Source organism: Vitis riparia, chromosome 18 (genome assembly GCF_004353265.1).
Source record: "Vitis riparia cultivar Riparia Gloire de Montpellier isolate 1030 chromosome 18, EGFV_Vit.rip_1.0, whole genome shotgun sequence".
Lineage (NCBI taxonomy): Eukaryota > Viridiplantae > Streptophyta > Magnoliopsida > Vitales > Vitaceae > Vitis > Vitis riparia.
The window spans coordinates 11,017,764-11,039,404 of record NC_048448.1 but is presented as its reverse complement, the minus strand read 5'-3'; the positions used below and the strand labels follow the sequence as shown (position 1 = coordinate 11,039,404).

Below are 21,641 nucleotides of genomic sequence, written 5' to 3'. Positions count from 1 at the left end.
TAGAATAAAACTTATTTTTCATTTATATTTATTTTTTATTGAATAATTTGATATATTATATATTTTTCTTTGATATGAAATTATTTAATTTAATCTAGTTGCTATTTTCTATTTTAAAAAATATAATGACTTTTAAAATCAAATTAAAAATAAAAAACGATAATATAAAATATATAGTGGTTTTTAAAAATGAATTAAAAATATAATTTTAAAAAATAATTTTTAATAAAATAATATAAGTCAATATTTTTTCTATAAGAGTTTTTAATTTCAATATAATTTTTTATTTTTTTAGAAGCAAATTTATGTAAATGAGATTTTTTTATTTTATTTACTCATAACTTTGTTTAGTTGCCCCCTCATAATTTGCGAACCACCCTTTATTTTTTACTTCATTTTATTTTCATTACTTTTTCCTTTTTCTATTCATTATTTAAATAATATTAATTCTTTAATTTTCATGAAACCTCAATTTTAGTTCATTAAATAATATTAATTTTGATTTATTATTAAAAATAAGGAAAAAAATGTTAATAATCATTTAATGTTATATTAATAATTAAAATGTAATATTGATGTCTCCTACATACATGATGTCTTGTCTTTCTAAATCTTCATCTCTCATATATAATTCAAGGTTCAATAATCATATTGCTCTTGGAAGTGTAGGTTGAAACAATAAGGACAATAAAGATGAGATAGGTGATGAAAAGTGGACATTGGGGACTAAATCTTATAAAAAGATAAAAGATGTGGTTGGCAGCGTAATGGAAAAGATGAAAGTCCTTATTATTGTTGTCAATATAACACAAATGTTAGACCAACAAGTCTTGATTCCTCTATATCAATTTCTTTATTTACATCTACTTAATTTGAACCATGCTCTTATGAAATATAAGTATGCCTTCAAATTTTCTATGCAATTCATTCATCATGAGATGTATTGGCTCTCGAACACAAGGCCTAAAACATTTGTTTAATGTTTTTACATTTCTAATATTTCTATGGTTGTTATGTTTTGTCTTTCTATTAATCCAATTTTATAGCTTTTACTTATGTCTTCCCATTTCACAATTGTATTGTAATTTATTTGGTCGCATTATCTTTGTTACATGCATTTTGTGGATCCTTGTGTGATGTCTTACTTTTAATTTAGATATGATCTTTTTTTCATCCTCATATAATATATATTGTTCTTTAATTGTATTTTCATGTACTAAAATGTGTTATATCGTTACTTGATTTTACAATTGTAAACTCGGTGATAGACATCTAATGATTTTGTGTGTCTATATATATATATTGTTATTATGTAGATTTTAAGGTTTTAATATAACAAAACCATTTGTTTGAAAGAATTGATTTTTGATTTGTTTTTAGTAATAAGAAATTAAAGGAAAGACAAAAAGGAGAGAATTTTGTGGTTTTTGTTCTCAAATATAGTTAACATAATACATATTGAGTATATTATTAAGAGTGGCTTGCCTAGTTTCATTTCATATGGAAATTTCAATGTTTTCAAAATGAAAAGAGTAACTAATCACGCCTTATTAAATATGAGATTTCCCTCCCCCTTCCCTTTTAATAAGCACAAATTATGCATTAAAAGGTTCTCAAACAAGATACAAGTTTTTAATCTTAAACCAAGATTGTTGAATGAAAATTTTCAAATCTCCAATACTCAATTTGTTCATTGAAATTGAAAAATGGGTATCTAAAGAAAGTATTGAAAGTCTTTAGAAATTGATGGTAAAAAGAAATATGATGAATACTAACATATTAAATGAGGTTATCATCCATAAAATAAAATAAAATTTTTGTATGCTTCTTATTCAAATTCCAACAAAATGGAAATTACAAGAATATTAATTTTACATTTTAATTATGTTAATTTTATATTTTAACACATATAATTATAGATTATATGTGTATATATATATATATATATTATCATATTTCCTATTTGGTTGGTAATCAAATAGATAGGATAAGTTATCACATCACTTATCATATCTTATGTTACATATCAGATATATTATCCACCTTTTTTTTTATCCATTTTAATTGAAAATTTTATTTTTTATTTTTTAATATACTCATTTTATAAAATAATTTTTTTTATTATAAATTAAATTTATGATTAAAAAAGAAAAATTTTAAAAATATTTATAAAATAATATTATTTTATATATTAAATAAAATAATATAAAAAATTTATTTGTAAAATTCATACATTTCAATCACGAATATTGTTAAACATGACAAAATTTTCATTCTTTCAAATAGAAAATATTTGAATGTGTTATAATTTTTATTTTAAATATTAAAAATACTATATATTTCATATTTTTTTATTCATTTCAAAAATAAAATATAAATATAAAATTAGGGTAAGATACCTTAAAATACCATATCCATAATATATGTGTATACAAGGATATCATGTCCTAGGTATACATATCCTATCATATCTTATCATACCAACCAAATACACCTTAAATCCTAAACACTAAATCCCAAACTCTAAACCATAAAACCCTAAACCCTAAAACTCTATATCTTAAACCATAAACCCTAAACCTTAAAACCCTAAAACCTTCAACCCTGAATCTCAAACCCTAAACCCTAAAACCTTCAACCCTGAATCCCAAACCCTAAACCCTAAAACCTGAAACCCTAAACCCCAAACCTGAAACCCTAAACCCTAAACCTAAAACTAAAATTGGAACTTTAACCTGAAACTCTAAACCCTAAACTCTAAAACCTTAAACCTTAAAACCTTAAACCCCCTAAAACCCTAAATGCTAAAAACACTCACTAGATATTTAGCTAAACGCTACATCAAGAAGGAGAGAGTTTATCTCTACAAATTTTGGGGAGGATACTTTGGTACATTAATGGAAGATGCTAAAGATTTTGAGTTACAATAGAGTAGACAATATATTAATCAAAGATACAAAGAATTTAGGTACACTTAGGAAACCAATGAATAGTAAACTGGTGGATGAATTGTGAATATAAGTCCTCCAAAGCTGAACTAGTGGCAAACGAGGAGGTTAGACACAATTAACATGAATCATCCTCTTGTTATCTATTTGGTATATTGACATTGATTTGAGCATTTAGCTCATGTCTCTTACATTGTACATGATTTGAGTGCATTAAAAGTTGCACAAAAGATACAAATTATAAGTTCCTTATAAGTAGATAAGTTGTCCATAGTTGATTCATGGATTTAGATAATCCAATAGAAATTGTAGTGCATCACCCTTGTCTTGACCGTCAGGATGAGTTTCTCATGGTGAGTGCACTAATATTAAGAAAAAATAGTGATGAATTAGAAATATTATTTATTACAACCAAATCTTCAAAAATAAATTTCTATATTTAATTCTTGAAATAAAAATTTTAAATTAAAAAGAAAATTTTGGAAAAAATTTTGAAAATTGAAGAAAAAATGTAAGGAAAAACTAAGAATTAATATGGTGAATCCCCACCCCCACAAAAAATAAAAAATAGAATAATAATAATAATAATTAAGTAAAACAGTTTATATAAAAAATGGAAGGAAAATTGTAAGAAACATCAATAAAAATAGAAGGATATAGAATAAAATAAAAGGGAAATTGTAAGGAATATAAAAAAGGATAGAAAATAGAAGGACATTAAAAATAAAAAGAAAAATAGGGGGGGGAAAAAAAGGAAAAATAGTAAGGAATGCCAAAAAAAACAAAATGGAAAACGTTTTAACATCTTGAAAAAACCAAAAGGTTGGAGAATTTTTTTTTTTAAAAAAAGGAAAATTTTAATTAATATGTTGAAGAAATTTAAATAAAAATAAGGGAAAATTTTCATTAAAAAATATCTATTATTGTAAAAAGGGAAATTAGGAAATTTTCATTTATTAATTAGTAAAACACTAGGAAATTTTCACTTTTTGGTTTCTAGCATGTTGAAAAAAAAAAAGATTTTGGGAAAACAAAAAATGAAGATTTTCATAAACATAGGAAATGAATGGGAGAACTGGGGTTTGTTTCTTCACATCATTTTTGAAACCTAATTAAGAAGCACGTTTCATGTGGGTTGATTTTCATAGAGACGTGTGAATTGATGTACAAAGCTGCAGGAAGGAAAATGGGGGCAGGCCATTCTCTGAAACTTCATCTTGGTGGTTTCTCACCCCTCTTTCGTATGAACCTCTAAATGAAGATAATAAAAATGCTTAAAAGGCATATCAATTTTGAAGTTAAAATGTGTGTGGAATTATTTAAATAATATTAGGATTATTTTCAAATAATCCTGCAAATTTTCACAATAAATAAAAAAAATAAAATTGATTTATAATCAAAATCTAAATCACTGACCTACACCTTTCTTTCTCAATATCACTGTCCTTTATATATGTACAAAGTCATAGCAAGCCAACTGAGCCAGCCAGACCGGAAAACGCTAGAGGAAGGGCTTGAACCTTCGACCTTGTGGTTAACAGCCACACGCTCTAACCAACTGAGCTACTCCAGCTTCCTGATCTGCAAAGAAATAAAATATTATTTATAATATACTCTCTTCATCCTTTGTTTAGCTTGCTTATCCTGTAACTTTTGATGATGAATCGGACCTGAATTTAGCTATTGGATCAAAATTAAGATACGGGATTTTCATTGTAAATCTCCAGGGGTTGAATATCATGGATTCTGGACCCTAACCCCGACCCTCTCTCATGCGTTATGGCCTATGGTTTGGGTTACCCCGAAGTGTTTCAGTTTCTAAACCAAAATAATAAAACTGCACAACACAACTCAAATAAGATTTTTTTTTTTTAAGTGGGGCGCCATGGTACCATTTCTGCATTTTGCAGCACCAGTATCCAGGCGTGTTACCTAGGCTAGAAGTCCATAATTCAATTGTTTTGGTTGCAAACTTCCAAGAAAAAACAAAGGAACTCGTTGTGGGGAAGAAACATAAGCACTGGATAACACTTGCAAGCTCATGTCAACTATGGCTATTATCTCATCCTTTCACTCAAATATTTCTAAGTGTGCACAACAAAATCTATTTACGACTACAAAAACTCAGCCAGATTGTACATACCTGTTAAGTACAAAAAGGGCAGGAACACATTGTTGGGATCATACATATAGCCAGTCACAATATATGATTCATGTAATGACTAATGGTGGAAAGCTCATCCCCAGAGTCCCATCAAGCAATGTGGAACAGTTGAGATAGTTTTGAAGTCACCAAAGGGTCAAAGCAACACTAGCTTCTTGGTTTTCTGAATCTTAATATTTTCTTTCCCAGAATTCTAGATGCCTTCAACGGCAGTTTCTTTCCTTTGGAGTTGATAACAAAATCTTGTATGACTTCATCGGAGGTAGAACTAGAACTTGAACATTCTAGAACGGGGTCATTTTTAATATTTCTCAAAAGCTGGAGTAATTCCTTAGCAATCTCCTGTCCTCTGGCATTCCCATTGAGAGAGATATGGAACAATGATTGAACAATGTGATCTTCCCTGAAAAGCTGACCATACTCCTCCCTGTAATGACATTGAGAAAGAACAACTTCCAAGGCATCTTCTTGCTCCTCCTCACTGGCATTTTCTAGTATTTTAGCAATGAAATCAATGCATTGATTGGTCTCAGCCACTGTAATCCTAACCTCCTCGATATCACACAAGTTTCTGAAAATTTTAATGCAATATCCTGCAAGTTTGTGATCAACAAAGAATGGAGCCAGCTTTGGGATGCAATCCAAATAGACAATGTGGTATCCCATATCATGGTTTGAGGACAAATTGCAGAGTATTTTCAGAGCAAGCACATGGAATTTCTTCATTTTGGTGTCAAGGAATTTTATGATGGAAGGAAGAACACCAGATGCCACAATTTCTGACTTATAATGACGTTGGCAAGACAACACTTCCATGATTGCAAGCGCTTCTTCAGTGATTTCTGAGTCCAGAAATGATGCTAAAACATAAATTGCATCTTCATGTAAGGGTGGCATTTCACTTCTGCGGGAAACATAAAAAAATTAATTAGCACGGAACTAAATTAATACTTACAGATCAACAGGAAAATATGTATATGAAGAAAATTATGAATAGCAGTGTAAAATTATAATAGATGACATGGTAAATAGAAGCCTGAATAAGTGAAGAAATAAAGATCTCATGATGCTGAGCCCAAAAGCTAGTGCAGCATGATCACAAAACATCATTCGGAGGAAAAATGAAGTCTTGATCCAGGTTCTCAGCAGATTCACATGGTATTGACTGTGTCAACCTTGTATTATCTGGATTAAAACCCAGCCAGTTTAATTCCTGTAAGGCATGATGCCACCATAGAAGCCTAAATTTCCAGAGAGCATCTTGCTCTTCTAGCATGCCTTTAACTTTGGTGCTTCTCATTCATCAACAATAAATATCCAGGCAAATAGAAATACTCTTTATTTTCTTTATAAACTGAAAATGCTGATAAGACATAAATCTTGCTTAAATTTTATTTAACATAGTTCAATGAGTTTGGAGCTGCCAACAAATTTTATAGCATGCCTAGAACTTCTTACTTCTTAGCGACTCTTGTCCAATTTTAAAGGGGCCAATTCTATTCATGTTTATTCAGTTCTCAAAGTTTCCTTGTTTCTTCAGTATGTTATCTTATCACATGTTTCATTGTAATTGAGAAATTTTCCTCGCTTGAGATTTTTGTCTTCCATCTTTTCAACAATGAATAAATTGTTTGTTGACTTTCTGCATATATATGTATGCATGAACAATAAATCTGTAACCATTTTCTTATAGTTATTTACATTTTTTTTTCTCAATATGAGCAATGAGGATCATCTTTAAGTTAGTTTTTCTTTGCAGTATAGAAGCTTTTCCTTATTCTGAAAAAATAAAGGTACCAAAGAGAAGTATTACCTGCGTTTATTTAGAAAATACAAAAGAACTAGAGCTCCATCTCGCTGTGCTTGTAAATTGCCATTTTCACATGCATCCTTCAAAAATCTAATCAGCGGTTTGATGTAACTAGAGGAAAATGTAGAATGACATGCTTGAATACTGTCTTTCAGTTGATCTCTTACGTTTCCAATCTCCTTGCACTGGGATTCCCATGGAAGTGCAGCAAGTTTGGAGAGAAAGGCAAAATTCATGCCATGCCTATTTGCAGAAGATTGGCATCCCTGAGAATCAGCATTCATCTGAGGAAGCTCGTGTGCAGAGCCATTATCCATCCTTATGTCCAATTTATTTGAAGGAAAATTGGTGTCTGTAGAGTGTAATGACACACTGCTGGTTTGCAGGCACAGACCATTCAGAGAACTGGCAAAGCTAGCAATGGAACTGGATGGTGAAAGTTTCTGCAAAGGAAGGGATTCAGGAGCTTGTTGTGAACATGGATCAGAAATACTGATCCCATGCTTCAAGCACCACCTCGAAATGAGGTTCTTCATTGTGGAGTTTGGAGTGAGGAAAAACTGAGACAACTTTTCATGTGTCTTTGGACATGTATCATTCCCATCATTGAACCACTTAGTTATCCAGAATCTTTCATATGTTTGCCCAGAAGCTATAACAACAGGATCATACATCAGTCTCATAGAGATGGGACATTTGAATTCCTCAGGAGGTTTGGTTACACTGAAGTCATCAGCTAGAGTTTCATATATTGCACTTTCTTCATGTGGTTCTTGCTCAATGGACTGATACATAGTAGTGCTCTCAGTATTGCGGCCCCTTATTGAATCTCCATACTTCCTCAGAAGATATAGGAGGTACTTCAAGATTTTCATCTTTGTTAGGTTTGTGTCAGGAACTTTGTCAATTAGCCTCTTTATAGACCTTTTCTCAATCAAGAGTGCCATATGGGATGCAATATTCAGCCTTGAAGCAGCGATTTGAATAGCTTCAAGTTCAGAAATATTTATAGATTCAGAGTCAGGCATGCCCTGCCGAACCAATGCTAGAACAACCCTTCCAGCCTCATCATCAGCAGATTCCACAGTAAATTTTGCACCCTTAAGGTCTTCAACAATACCAGATATCTGCAGATCATATTTCATCCTCAAAGAATTAATATAGAAAAAAAATTGAAAAGAAAAGAAAGGGGCCAGGTTGATAACAGAGTGACATGGGGAACTTCAGATTGAAGTCAAACTAAGGCTGTTTAGAACACAACCACCAACTTTCCTTCAGCAACCAGAAGAACAAACAGATCGGAAGAAAATGCAAAACTGAAATTATTCCAGTTCATTTTACATCCCATTTGAAATGAGCTAACTTTTTCACCTCAATATGTCATGCATGATTAGCTAATGTTTACGATTCCAAGAAATGATGTCATTTCTCAATTTCAATTATCATTTTCATTGATATATCAGCAGACACACCTGTGGAAGCATTAGTATTGGACCACCATAGGTTAAACCACGTGGATGAGCTTTGTGTAGATATCTGAAGTTTATAACTAACCCAGTTAAGTGATAATTGTTTGACAGACCATTCACCATGAGTAATTTATGCTAGGAGAAGGAATTCTGGTGATGGGTGGATGATATAGCTAAATCAGTCAATGAGAGGTCTCACAAAAACGGATTTGAAGAGTGATCAGTCTTCTGTTCCTACAAGATATCTCTACATGCACCCTTGACCAATGGCAACCATGTTCACTGTGATGTTATCTGCACATACCTTGTATTCCACTCAGGCCAACTTACTAGTCCTAAGGAAATGTTCTACATATAAATCAATATGAGGCATAACCTTACACATTGCTTATAATCTGGAAAGTGAGATAAAGTGATGGGCTACTGTTAATGCAGTTTATAAGTATCAACAACCATAGACCTACACACACAAAAGGAAGAAAAAAAGACCTATCAATAACTAATACAAAGTATAAGATATTATGAAGAAGAGTTCATGTGGGAAGAATGATCATAAGAACTACAAGTTGAAGAAATGCAACTTAGTTATATGTAACAAAGAATATGACTCTGTTGCAGAAGCATGCTCTAAAGATGTTAAATAAGGATGTTATACTGGTTAGGGAATAACATATTGCCTGAAAGCTAGAAATTGCAGCTAACTTCAGGTCATTCACATCATATTAAACTTCATCTAGTCAATAAATTCACCTTCAAGAACAGAAGTAATTCAACCAAAGGCATAGAGTATTACAAACCTTTGCAGCCAACAATGTTGGAACATTATTTTGAATTTGTCTTAAACTCGACTCCAAACAGTTGCATATTCTTTCACATCTCAAAACTATTTTATCTGCTGTAATTGCCTGAAAAATAATTTATTCAGCAGATTATTTACCCAAAGGATTATGTATGGTAAAAAGCCATGATATATTAGTACAATGAACTATAGATGTATAAAGTCATGAGAGGAAAAATATCATACTTCACAAAATGAACCAGAATTAAGTAAATTAAAATTGATTCTATGTGACTACTAATGTGCCTCCAAAATTCCATATTCCGTTGGAAACACATGAAGTAGCAGAGAATGAAAGTTGCTAAACAGCAATATTTGTTGCAAACAAAACTGCTCCAAAGAACTTCGGAATATTGAATGGAGGAGAAGTAACACGGTTTGCAATGTCATGCAGGGATGTGATTATATCATTCATATCAACATTACAAAAGATGAAGGAAAATCAAGTGGAAAATAACATTAGCCACAACACAAGACTATAATGCCTTTTTTCCTGGCAAAACAAACAGAGACTTTCTCAGCCATAGCATATTGAGCAAAATGATGTTCAGGACAACAATACAACAAATGATGTAACCTGACTAGGAAACAAAGAGATTCATTACCTTGCAAAAGTACTTTAAATAATTAAATTAACATAATTGCAAACTGAATAGGAAGTTAAAACATCTAGCAAGAAGCATGAGTCCCTTACTACTGATCCACTACATTTTTAATAGAAGCCTGCAAATAATGTTGGTCTTCTACAGGGAGGGTTTTAGTGAGAAAATGTTCTAACAGTTGCATAGCTATATTTATTTGTAAAACAATACCAAGTATAATTTACTAGACTCAGTGCAGTTCTGGATAAGAAGCTTGGCTTTATCCATCGCATGGTGTAATGAGCACAGTGCCTGCATTCCTGTTCCACATCGTGGTCGAGCAGATTCAATGGCAGAAAATATCTGAGATATTCTATCAATATAACTCTTTAGCTTTAAGCAGATTAAACGATGCACCTGCAGTCATGGAAGAAATTCATAAATATGACCAGACTAGAAAGAATTTGAAAACAAAAACTACGATAAGTACTAATAATTTGAAAAAGAAACACCTAGACCATTTGATAAAAATGACTATTTTGATTGACTTCAATATGTGATTAATTAGAGATGGAAAGGGGAGAAAAACAGACACTATTCAACTTAAGGAAAAATATGTTTGTAGCATTCAATTTTCAATTGGTAAAATCCCAGTCCATATGGCTTGTAACATTGGACCTATTCTACGTTTTTGACCTAATGAAGACGAGAAACTTTTCCTCTTTCCCACGCTTGCTATTTTGCATCAAGTACTTTGATCACAACAGCAATACAAGTGAATACTCGTAATTGAGACAAGCTACATGGGCAGATTTCTTTTCCCATTAGTATTTAGATTTATTTGATTTGACTTCATTGTTGGCTTCTTGGTCATCCAAATATAAAACACACTCATTTAAAAGAAACTCCAACTAAACAGTCAAATGTGATTAACTTGTGATGAAGTTTATACCAAGGTCTATGGTGATGTTTGGGTTTGGTGACAAGAAATCTGAGCCTTAGATGATCAAACCACCAAGATAAACCAAAATTTCATTGAATTTCATAAATAATAAATTGTGATGTCATAAACATTAACTTTTTACCTTAATGGTACAGTAATAAGGAAGTTCCACAACAGCAGTGTCACTCTCCATTAAGTTGGAAAGTATCCTCTGTCTGCACATTTCCATTAACAATTTAAATGGCTGAATCCAGTTTTTGTCACACAAAACAGAGCCAAAAACCCTTTACAATCTAAGGAATTATGAAACTGATAATTAATAATTCTAGTAAGAAATGTAACTGAATCCGTTTTTTTTAACCAAAACAAAGCCAAAACCCTTAATGATCTAAGGAATTATGAAACTGATCATTAATATTTCTAGTAAGAAATGTAACTTCAAGGCAAGAAAAAAAGTAGTCAACAAAATGAAATCCCCGCAAATACACAATATAACAAAAGTTTCCTTTTGCATAGGAAAGTTCATGAACCATGTTTGCTGTTAATTTATAAGTTAAACCTATGTTGAATCAATCATATTCTGTTGCTTGGCAACCAAATACTTTGGAGTTTTACGAATTTAACCAACTTAAGACGGCCTATGAATGCTTATTACTTCTATTTTTTTTCCTTCACCAATAAATATTCAATCTCAAAAATTATAATATCATACCTTAAAAAGTCAAAACCAAAATAATTTATCATACAAAATTATCAATGAGCGTTTGCAACAAATATTCCTCACTATCGATTTTTATCCCAATATTCACTATGCATATAAACTTTTCACGCATTGAATCCAAAGAAAAAGGCAACAAAAATATAATAATAATTATATATTACCTGTTTTCATATTACTGTGTCTCTAACTTTCTCATGTAGTATTTTCACAACTGAATCACTGAAAAGCAGGATCACAATCATTTAAAGATGTATGCAAACAAATGAATCTTTGATCACACAACCTTATGCTCAACAAAACCATAAAGGTATGTTATTTCACAATATTGAAAGTGCCATGAAAATATAACATCAACTCAACTAAGCCTTAACTAGCTATCTGTGCTTGGTCGAGGAAGCCAAAATAAATTCTAAGGTTACATGATTTTTTCTTTTGGTTTCCATCTCAACTAAAAGGGGACTCATAAATTTCAATGAAATTCAGGTATTGCTTTATTCAGTCACCATGACGTCAAGCTCTTTAGATGTTGCTTTTTTTTTTGGCAAGCAAGAAGAACCACAAGTTCAGGATACAAAGGATTTCAAAGAAACATTGTTGGGGAAGCAAATCTTAATAATTGTAGCAACTTCTCAGCCTCAAATCAGAAGAACACAAGCAAATTGATATTAAAACCCAGGCCAGTAGTCTTAGTATTAGTGCCCAAAGAATCCCCAAAAGAGATGACAAACAAAATAAACAGTATTTACACTGCACATGCTTGAATTCCATATCTTCATTCAAAATAAAGGCAAGTCATTCACCAGTTGTTAAGCAAAGAAAAATTAACTGAAAATAACACGTAAAAAAATCTTACCCAACAACTCAAATGACGTAAAACCGAGCATATGGAGAGAACCCAGTTAGCCAGAAAGCCTAACACTGTGAATCACTACAGAGGATACAAAAGAATCAGCTACCGAGAATCACAAGCTCTGTCGAAAATTTGCACCGAGAATTCGAGTTCTGTTAGCAGGCTTCAAGTGTTCTTTGGTAAGATTGAGCCAAGAGGAGGAGAAGGGAAAGTGAAGTAGGATAAAAAGAAACCCAGAAACAAGAAATCCTACAAGGGCGCCAAAAATGCTTCAACCAGATAGTTGGTTCTTTTTAGAGTAGTGAAGGGAAGGCAAAAATTCAAAAAACAGAAGAGTTAAAGACCAATTCTTGAAGGAGAGAATCGAGAGACATGGCTCTTATTTGAATGTTTCGCAGGCAAAGTCTTGCTTTCAGGGCTGGAGTCAACGAATACTTTTCATGAGAAAGAAAGCTATTTGGCTTCTATTCAAGTCAAATTAAATTACCTCAAGCACACATGCCTCGATAGACCACAAGTCTGTTGAATCTTCAAAACAGGTCAAAAGAAAAAAAAAAAAAAAAAACAACAACAACAACAATCAACGATACTGACGGCTTCCAAATCATCCTAAGATGGTAATTAACAATCACGGTTTCAAAACCTTTGGTAATCAACTATGACTTTACATTTAAGTTTAAAATCATAATTAATGATTATAATTATAAAAATAATGTAAAACCATAATCACTGATTATGATTTTACCATTTAAAAAAACAAAAATTCTCAAATCATATGAATGTCTACATGGTTGACATGAGGTGGTTTGAGAATTATTTTGGCCGGTTTTAGCCGTTGTAGTGGTTTTTTTTCCTGTCCATTTAATATTGAAAGTTGAAGGCCGGCGGCTTACTCAAACAAAAGTCACAAGGATCATGGATGCGGCTTTCCAGTAAATGGAGTGAAAAAAAAATATAAAAAATCCATCATCATTAATAAATTCAATGTTTTAATTTGTAATCATGCGTGATGGAGAGCTGGCTATCCCAAAAATCACAAAAATTAGACAGAATAAATTAAAGCACACATAATTATTATGGCAATTCAAGACACGCCCAACACCATCAAGAATCCAACGTTGTCTTGTCGGATCACATAAGGCCAAAAACTCGTTCACCAAAAATAAATAAACGAGAAAAAGACAATCTTACCCTTTTCCCAAAAAAAAAAAAATTATTAATTTCACCTACCTTCCTTTATCATAATATAATTAGATTTAACCCAACAAAAAAACAAATAATTATAATAGGGAAAGATATTTTGTACCAAAAAACTGACCCCTATTGGCCCTGGAAACCCATGCTTAGGTTCAGGAATGAGGGTCAACTGCGGTCCCAACATCAACAGCAACCATCCAGCATGCCTACATCTTTCGTTCCCTGAGAAATCAAATGGCTTTCAATGCGATTAATGCCTCATTCATTATCAGCGGTCTCTGTCTTGTCTCTTTGGCCTTATCCTTTATGGTAATGAAGGGAAATTTACCAACCTGTCTTATTCTTAATTAAACTGCCCTTGAAATACAAATTGTGGGAGTTCGTTATTATAGTCTAGACCATTCCTAACAACATGAAACAGGCATACAGCATTCGAATACTTCCATACGTACCCGACAGCATTAATGGAGTTATTATAGTCTAGACATTTGTAACAAGGACATGAAGGGTGGTTCTTTTTCAATAAAATACGAGAAGACCTAGTTTGTATGACCCGTGACCCTCCTCCATTAATATTGTACTCCTTTGCCGTAACCTAAACGGATATAAAAATTTAAATTTCATAAATTATTCCACGGAAAACCCTTTCATTCTTATTTTTAAACTCTTTTTCAAGGCTTCCTCGGTCATATGCTGCAGTTTTTTCCACTGCCAAGTATTTTTTCAAAAGTCCGGATACCGCGTGAATCCACCCAAATCAGCTAGAGCTTTAACTTTTAGTGGCAAACCAACATTACAACTGAAGCATATGGTCTTAGTTGACACTGGACACTGCACTTGTATCCTGCTACATTGTTCACATCTACAAAGACTTATTCCTTCATGATAATATATATATATATATATAAATAATTTAAAATTTTAAAATGTATTTCATCATTTTATCTTATATTTATTTAAAAAATAATTTTTTTTATGTATCCAAAATTATATATATAATGGCATTTTAACATTTTTATTTTTTAAAGTTTTCATTCATTTGTATTTACAATATTTCTTTTAATTAAACACGTTTTTTTTCTATTAGATGGAATGTTACTTTGAAAGTAAGAAATTAATTGAAACCCGAATAAAGATTCTTAATTCTCACTTAATAAATTAATATTTAAATAATAAAATGAACACCATAAAAATATGTTTAATTGGATAGATATAATATGAAATAGGATAAATTATCCTATTATTTATTATATTCTATGATTAACCAAATATGGTAAATATATTCTCCACCTTTTTCATACATCTCTTCTATATAGAATAGGTTAATCATTAATTAAGATATGAGATATATCTCATATATTATCAATTTATTCTTTCTATCAATTTTTTTTTTATATTATTTATTTTACAAAATAAAAAACTTATTATAAAACTAAATTTGTGTGTAAAAAAAACTAAAAAATATTTATAAATATATATATATATATATATATATATATATATTACATAACATATTTATGTTAATTAGATTTTATATTTACGCTATGTTTAGTTCCCGGAAAATACGAGAGAAAAAAAATTGAAAGGAAAAATGGAAGAAAAAAAAAGATAAGGAAAGTAATATAAATTTTTTCACTTGTTTAGTTATCCATGAAAAATTCAAGGGAAAAAAAAATTATTTTCTTTTGTTTGGTTAACTATGAAAAAAAAGTCAAAGAAAAATGAAAGAAAAATCAATTCAATAATTTGTCTTTATCAATTTATAGAATAAAAAAATAAATTTTATATTCTTATTTTCTAAAAATCAAGGCTGTGCTGAGCTAAGTTTGCTGGTCAAAGTCTGTGCACTTGGTTGCAGGGTCCAGGGTTTGGTTGAGTTGTTGAATGGTGTCTTGATACTGCTTCAAGCAATCAGCCCATGCAGCCTTCTCGCGCTCGTTGCGGCACTTGGACCCCAGCCATTTGTTGTGGCTCTGCGCGGTGAGGGCTCGCTCCATGGCCACCTCCATAGCCATCTTTCGGAACTCGGACTTCTGCTTGGGCGCATTGTACTTGTGCCCACCATGGCTCATGAAGTACTTGCATGGTACCGGATATGGCGTTTTGTCGCACCACCAGTTGACGTCGCCGGAGTCAGAAGCCGATAGTGTGGAAGAGAAAAATGACAAGGAAAGCATAAAAATTGCAAATAACCCGAGCTTTATCGCCATTACAGGGGTTGTATTTCTCTAGGTTGCAGTGGCTGTGGCTCTGGTGACGGGCTTGTTTATATAGGATAGTGAAGTGATGGGATACAGGTTGGCTTGTTTTGAATATGACTACGAGGAATATGCAAATAAATAAATCATGTTTGTGAATTCAGTTTTGCAGTGAGAGAGAGAGACGGTGGGGGGCGCTGTGAATAACCCGATAATTTTTCCTCAACTTTTTCTCTTATTTTCCTCATTATTTTTTTTTAAGGAAAATAGTAACAAAAATATTATGATATTTTTCATCATATTTTCCTCTATATTTTTTTTCATCATATTTTTCATGTAATCCAAACTAAGAAAAATAATTTTTCATATGATTTTTTTTTCTTTTCTTAGTATTTTTCGGGAATCAAACATAGCCTTAAAAATAAAATATCTTACGATAAGCCTATCAGACGTAATGGTGGGAGAAGTGAGGACCACAACAATAATCGAAAATTCCATGAACCGTGGTGGGGCACGGGAGTCATCATGTATTGCGACACCTAACATTAACTCTTTGTATTCGAAAGTTACCTGCATATAAGGCGATTGCGAGGGTGTACTAAAAACTTAAAGCTGATTGACATAAGCTGGAAACTGACGCTTTAGTCAGCGATTGCGTTCATACCAGATGAAAATAACCATTTCCAATGCTTGGCTTGCTTGGAATAATTTAACACGCATTTCAAGAAAAGAAAGAAAGAAAAAAATAGTAAAAGCAGATCATTTAAAAGAAAAAAAAAAAAAAAAAAAAAAAACACTCTTTATTCTCCTTTAAAAATGTGAATAATCAATTTATTTTGGGTTTATTAAATAAATAGAATGTTGAAAAAGAATTTAAACTCGAATCATTTTAAAATTATTTATTTTGATTAGTCAAACTTAATAGAAGAAAATGGTCAAAAATAAATTAAATCATTACAAAATCTTTATATCTTGCTTTCTATCACTAGTCAAATTCTATTATTTAATGCTTTGATGCCAAATTTAATTTTAAGAAATTTATTTGCATTATTAAAATACATTAATTTTTCCAACCATTCATGTTTAAAAAAGATTTCCTCACTTGATGTTTGAAGTTCAAAATTGGAGAAAAAAAAAACTTTAATTCTATCAACATATCAACCTCAAATCTCTCAAATCTTTCGATATACTTAAAATATCTTCCTTAATTTTCTCTTCCACACCTACTTCCTTTTTTTTTTCTTAATAACTAACCCTAACCCAAAATCTTTTAAATTTATTAACAAAAAATATCTAAAATTAGTTCAAAGCTAATTTTAAATTTTTTCAGATATTTTTTTTAATCTACACACTAATATTATTTATATTGGTGCAATATTAATATATTTCATTTATAACCTATGTAAATTTCGGTAAAAAGTTTCTTATCAAAAAGATTGTAAATAATTTAGATGTTTTAAAAGTAAGAATCTTGAAAAAATAGAAGAATAATTAAAAATAAAAATAAAAATAATCGATTTTGTGGTGTGTAACTGGGAACTCGAAAGTACATCCCAAAAATATAATTTTTAACCTCTCGGATGTTTGGAAGTATAGTTCGAATAGCCCTTAAAAATGCCCGAGAATATAATTCTAAATCAACAATAATTCAAAGGATAATTTGATTATTTCATTAATATATATATATATATATATATATATATATATATATATATATATATATATATATACATTAAAACGTTTTTAAGGGCAGAGCTTTACCGAAATTGTGTAAAAGAAACACACGTAAGAATCCATCATTGTCGAAGCCACATTGCAGTCGTCTAGAGAAATGACACGTATAAAACGGGATCCACGCAGAAGCCAATTCTATTCCAGAAGCCTAAGCCACCAAGACTAAATGATGCAAATGAGAAACCGGCAGAAGGAAGAATGCGAAGCCAAATAACTAGACTCTTGGGCCTACAATTCAAACAAAATTACCCTCCAAAAGCAACATTTGTGGGGGCCCGGCCTAGATGAAGGACTATAATGTGCTAGCCTTATGTGCCAACATATTCCACACGCTTCTCAGGTCCTACTCCCCATTGGTTGGCCCTCCTCATGGCAGCTTTCCCCATCCAAAGGGAATTTTATTCATTTGTCTCTATACGGCTATACCTGAAGAAGAAAGCACCACCGAGTACCATCCACTACCGGAGAAGCCTAACTTGATATCAAGGATATAAAAAACCACTGGCCTCTAATCTCCAAATCCAATAAGCCCAATACAAGTCTCGGTCCATATGACTTACTACATTTGGCCTAATGTATGGCCATTGTTCAACTATATAGCTTCCTTTCCTGCCAACCTCATCCAGAATGCTGAATCATTGGTGGGTACACTTTCATGAGTCAGCTTCAATAGACCATGAGTAGTCAAATTTCTCTCAAAATGTTATTTACTAACACAAGGCCCGATAATAAAAATCCGAGATTAAAACACATGGACCTAAAGGAGGCTAGAGATAATAACTTATGAGAGACCCTGCATAACTTACAGGCATGGGCGCTACAAATTATATTCGAGATAAGTTACTAGTGAGTTCAAATCAAATAGAAAAAGGAAGAATAAAGAGGGTATGAGAAAGTAAAACATGAATATTAACAGTGAGAACAAGAAGCAATGCCACCTTAATAGTGGCAATTCTACTGTGGAGATGACAAATAGCTTTAATCATCTTCAGTGTGGTCTTCGAACTTGGGTCCATAGCACCTAAATATTAACTAATTCCTTCCCATTCAAACCAATTTCATCACTTAGACAAAAAGAGAGATAAAAATTTGGGATCTTATAACAGTTGAGAAAGAGCAAAAAGAAAGTTTCCATCGCTATATCTCAGTATCTTCCTCCTATTTTACTTCAAAAAGGAGGAGCATATCAAATCCACCAGAATAAAACCACCAATCAACAATTGATTGTTAAATTTTATTAGCCAATAATTGAATTTTTATGCTCAACTTTCTTAAAAGCATATATCTGTCACCTCACTAAAAGATTGGTTGGTAGGCTATGCCTCTTTCTGCTTATCTTTTGGACCATCCACCACCAAAAAAATACCCCTTTGGTACTCTTTCCTCCAAGTAGATTCAACTTTTGGAAATGTTTCCACTTGTTTTTTCCCCTTTTGAAAGATTCCATCTTAGCGAGGTCCTCATGTTTAGCTAGCAGATGATTGGACCATGAAAGGGTAGTCTCTTAGCTACCCAAAGCCGGAAGTTTCCTGACTATTTATCCTTTAAACCAGAGAATTTAATGTTAATTATAAGCTTGGAAATTTGTTGATGGTCATTTTAAAACAGCTAACCCTCAAATAGCTAGGGTCAACTAATAGTTCCAATCATCAGAAAGGACCACACATCAAAAGAAACACGGTTTCTACACGAAAATAAGGAACCCGTGTAAACGTGACATTCCATGCGATAGACTTTGATATGATAAGGATTCTAAATATCAAAGCAAAGATATATTTTTTTGCAGATTCTCAGTGCATTTACCTGAACATCATCTATGAGACAGGCCCTCCTTCAGCAGGTGGGCGGTTATCTGAAGCCAAGGTAGAGCCAACCAACTTGATTAAATAGATCCATAACAATGACATAAGCAATTTCTTTATTCTCTTTTGATAACCCGTCAGGCTGGTTCGAGCTAGAGCGAAACCTGTGGGAAAAGGAAAGCTTTCATTTCATACACATCATGAATGACACGAAACAGTGGTATAGATCACAAGAAATAGCAAAGAAAATGAACCAATCTCCTAAAGGAGGGCATAGTGGCCCATTGAAGATGGAATTGCTTCAATCATGATATTCTAGCTATCATGAATGTAAAAATTTGAAAAAGCACCTGCAATGGAATCCAAATATTAGTCATATCCTATAAATGTAATTTCTTCTATTCTTTAATGCTCCCATGTATAGTGATGAACTTAAATCTTCCGACGCCATCTAAACCACAAGATAACCATTTAAATTCCAAAGAAGTTATACAAAATCCACCGGTCCAAAAACCTAAACTAAATAAATAAATAATCAGGTAAATATGTGCATTAACAGCATCCAAATTACACATTGCATCATGTTACCAATGACCACATCTTCATCAATAGCCAAAAACCTGTTGAAAAGTCTCACAAATCCTATTTTGAGTCAAGTTATTGATATTTCCCTAATAAGATCTATTCATGTAAGAGACTTTCCTATTAAAATAAAGAATATATCCTATGATATTCTTTTAGGAATAACTATCTCTAACAACCATACAATTTGTTTCCTATATAAAATATTAGAAATTTTAATTGAAAAAGAGTCCCTTTTTTGGGTGCAATTGTGGTTTTGGGATTTGTAAGCTCTAGACTTGTAATCTCTTTGAAAAATAGTTGAAGCTCTTCTTCGTCTTGTCCATGGATGTAGTCTCTAGGCAGAATAACCTAAATCATTATGTGCTTTGTGTATTTTCTCTTATTTTCTTCTCCCTATTATTGTTCTTTGCCGTGATTTTTCACAACAAAAGCCATAGCCATTGATTTATACAAAAAGGTTGACAGAATAAATAACCGTACCCTGCACCCAAAACGATTCACTTGGGCTGGTTCATGACAGTAGAGTTATTTTGCAACTTCAAAAACTAAAATCCTAAAACAAATATTTGGGTCCACCTGCAAACAAGTGAAGTGAACTCACTCTACGACAGAATAGCTTTGAATGTCCCTCCTCGGAGGCTCTTAGAATTGATGCGGTAATGGGCTCAAGTTGGCCATATTGTCCCCCAGATCACCCCACAAAATCCACCCTAGATCATGTCATAGAGCCCACACACTCTCAAACCATGAATAGCTACACAGCTAAGGACACCAATTCAGTACTGCATTTAGCTTTACAAAAGGGTAAAAAGCTGTAATAGGATATTCTAGGAAGAACTACGCAAATAATCCACCAGTCACCAGGTTCTCTACCAAAGGAATCTCCTTGCTGTCTCCATCTCCCCCTGATTTTTATAAGAACAACTGTAAATAGTTTGTATAAGTTTATTTTAGTTCTGATGATTCTTAACTCAATGAGTTAAACGCACAATTTTATTGAGTTATTTGGAAATATAAATTAAGTTTAGTACCATGTAGTCTGTCCACCCAAATTAGTGAAAATCAAGTTAAAAAGAGCAGGGTTGTGAGTCAACTGTAGGAGCTTCAATATCATGACTGTAATATCTCCAAATAGTAGAACTTTGTCATGGGTACAAGCTCCAGCATGAGGAAAAATATAGTCAACCACAAAATAGCTGGGTGAAATCGCAATATAGAATTTAAGCCCTCTCCAAAATATTGAAACAGAAAACCTAAGCACTGAAATACAAAAATTTTAGGGTCTGTTTGGTTGCTATTTCAAGAATTATTTTCTGTTCTTGAAAACAAAAAACACTGAAAATATGTTTGAGGAAGGCGGTACTTTTTGTTTTTTGTATTTTCCATGTTCTCAAAAAACCACTTTTTTTAGAATAATAAAAAGATATTTTTATTGTTTTTTCAATGTTTAAAGAACAGATTGTTCTTCATGTTTTCTTTTTCTTCTTTTTGTGTTTCACTAACTGCTTTTTGTATTTCCCTATCTTTGTTGGTTTCTCCTCCCCTCTCTAAACAATTGAAACAGAAAACCTAAGTATTGAAATACAAAAAATTTAAAGCGTGTTTGGTTGCTATTTCAATAATTATTTTTTGTTCTTAAAAACAAAAAACACTAAAAATATGTTTAGGAAAGGCGGTACTTTTTGTTTTCTGTGTTTTTCGTGTTCTCAAAAGACCACTTTTTTTAGAACAATAAAAAGATATTTTTATTGTTTTTTCATTGTTTAAAGAACATATCGTTCTTCGTGTTTTCTTTTTCTTC

General features: G+C 31.9%; 1 protein-coding gene and 1 non-coding gene across 5 annotated transcripts; both read right to left on the bottom strand.

The window, feature by feature from the left end:
- Positions 1–4,319: 4,319 nt before the first annotated feature.
- On the bottom strand, positions 4,320–12,769 carry LOC117907904 (U-box domain-containing protein 5-like). 4 transcript variants are annotated; one of them, XR_004650082.1, is made up of 8 exons: positions 12,328–12,769; positions 11,636–11,693; positions 10,896–10,968; positions 10,042–10,227; positions 9,189–9,296; positions 6,926–8,049; positions 5,092–6,016; positions 4,320–4,529 (listed from the first exon to the last, which is right to left on the bottom strand). XR_004650082.1 is itself a non-coding variant. In XM_034821585.1 (6 exons), exons 2-6 carry the CDS (start codon positions 10,944–10,946, stop codon positions 5,260–5,262), a joined length of 2,226 nt encoding a protein of 741 aa, XP_034677476.1. In that variant the 5' UTR covers positions 10,947–10,968; positions 12,328–12,769; the 3' UTR covers positions 4,988–5,259. The 4 variants fall into 4 exon arrangements, 1 of the variants encoding a protein (XP_034677476.1); XR_004650081.1 differs by lacking the exon at positions 11,636–11,693; XR_004650083.1 differs by lacking the exons at positions 10,896–10,968; positions 11,636–11,693 and having other exon boundaries at positions 12,328–12,768.
- Positions 4,448–4,521, bottom strand: TRNAN-GUU. Its single transcript has one exon. It is a non-coding gene; the product is annotated as a tRNA-Asn (tRNA).
- Positions 12,770–21,641: the final 8,872 nt, after the last annotated feature.

Excerpts from the sequence above, each read along its gene's own strand:
- LOC117907904 (XM_034821585.1), bottom strand. The coding sequence starts at position 10,946 with ATGGAGAGTGACACTGCTGTTGTGGAACTTCCTTATTACTGTACCATT. Across the intron at positions 10,228-10,895 it reads CTTATTACTGTACCATTAAG|GTGCATCGTTTAATCTGCTT; the intron begins GTAAAAAGTTAA and ends CCATGACTGCAG. Across the intron at positions 6,017-6,925 it reads TATTTTCTAAATAAACGCAG|AAGTGAAATGCCACCCTTAC; the intron begins GTAATACTTCTC and ends TGTTTCCCGCAG.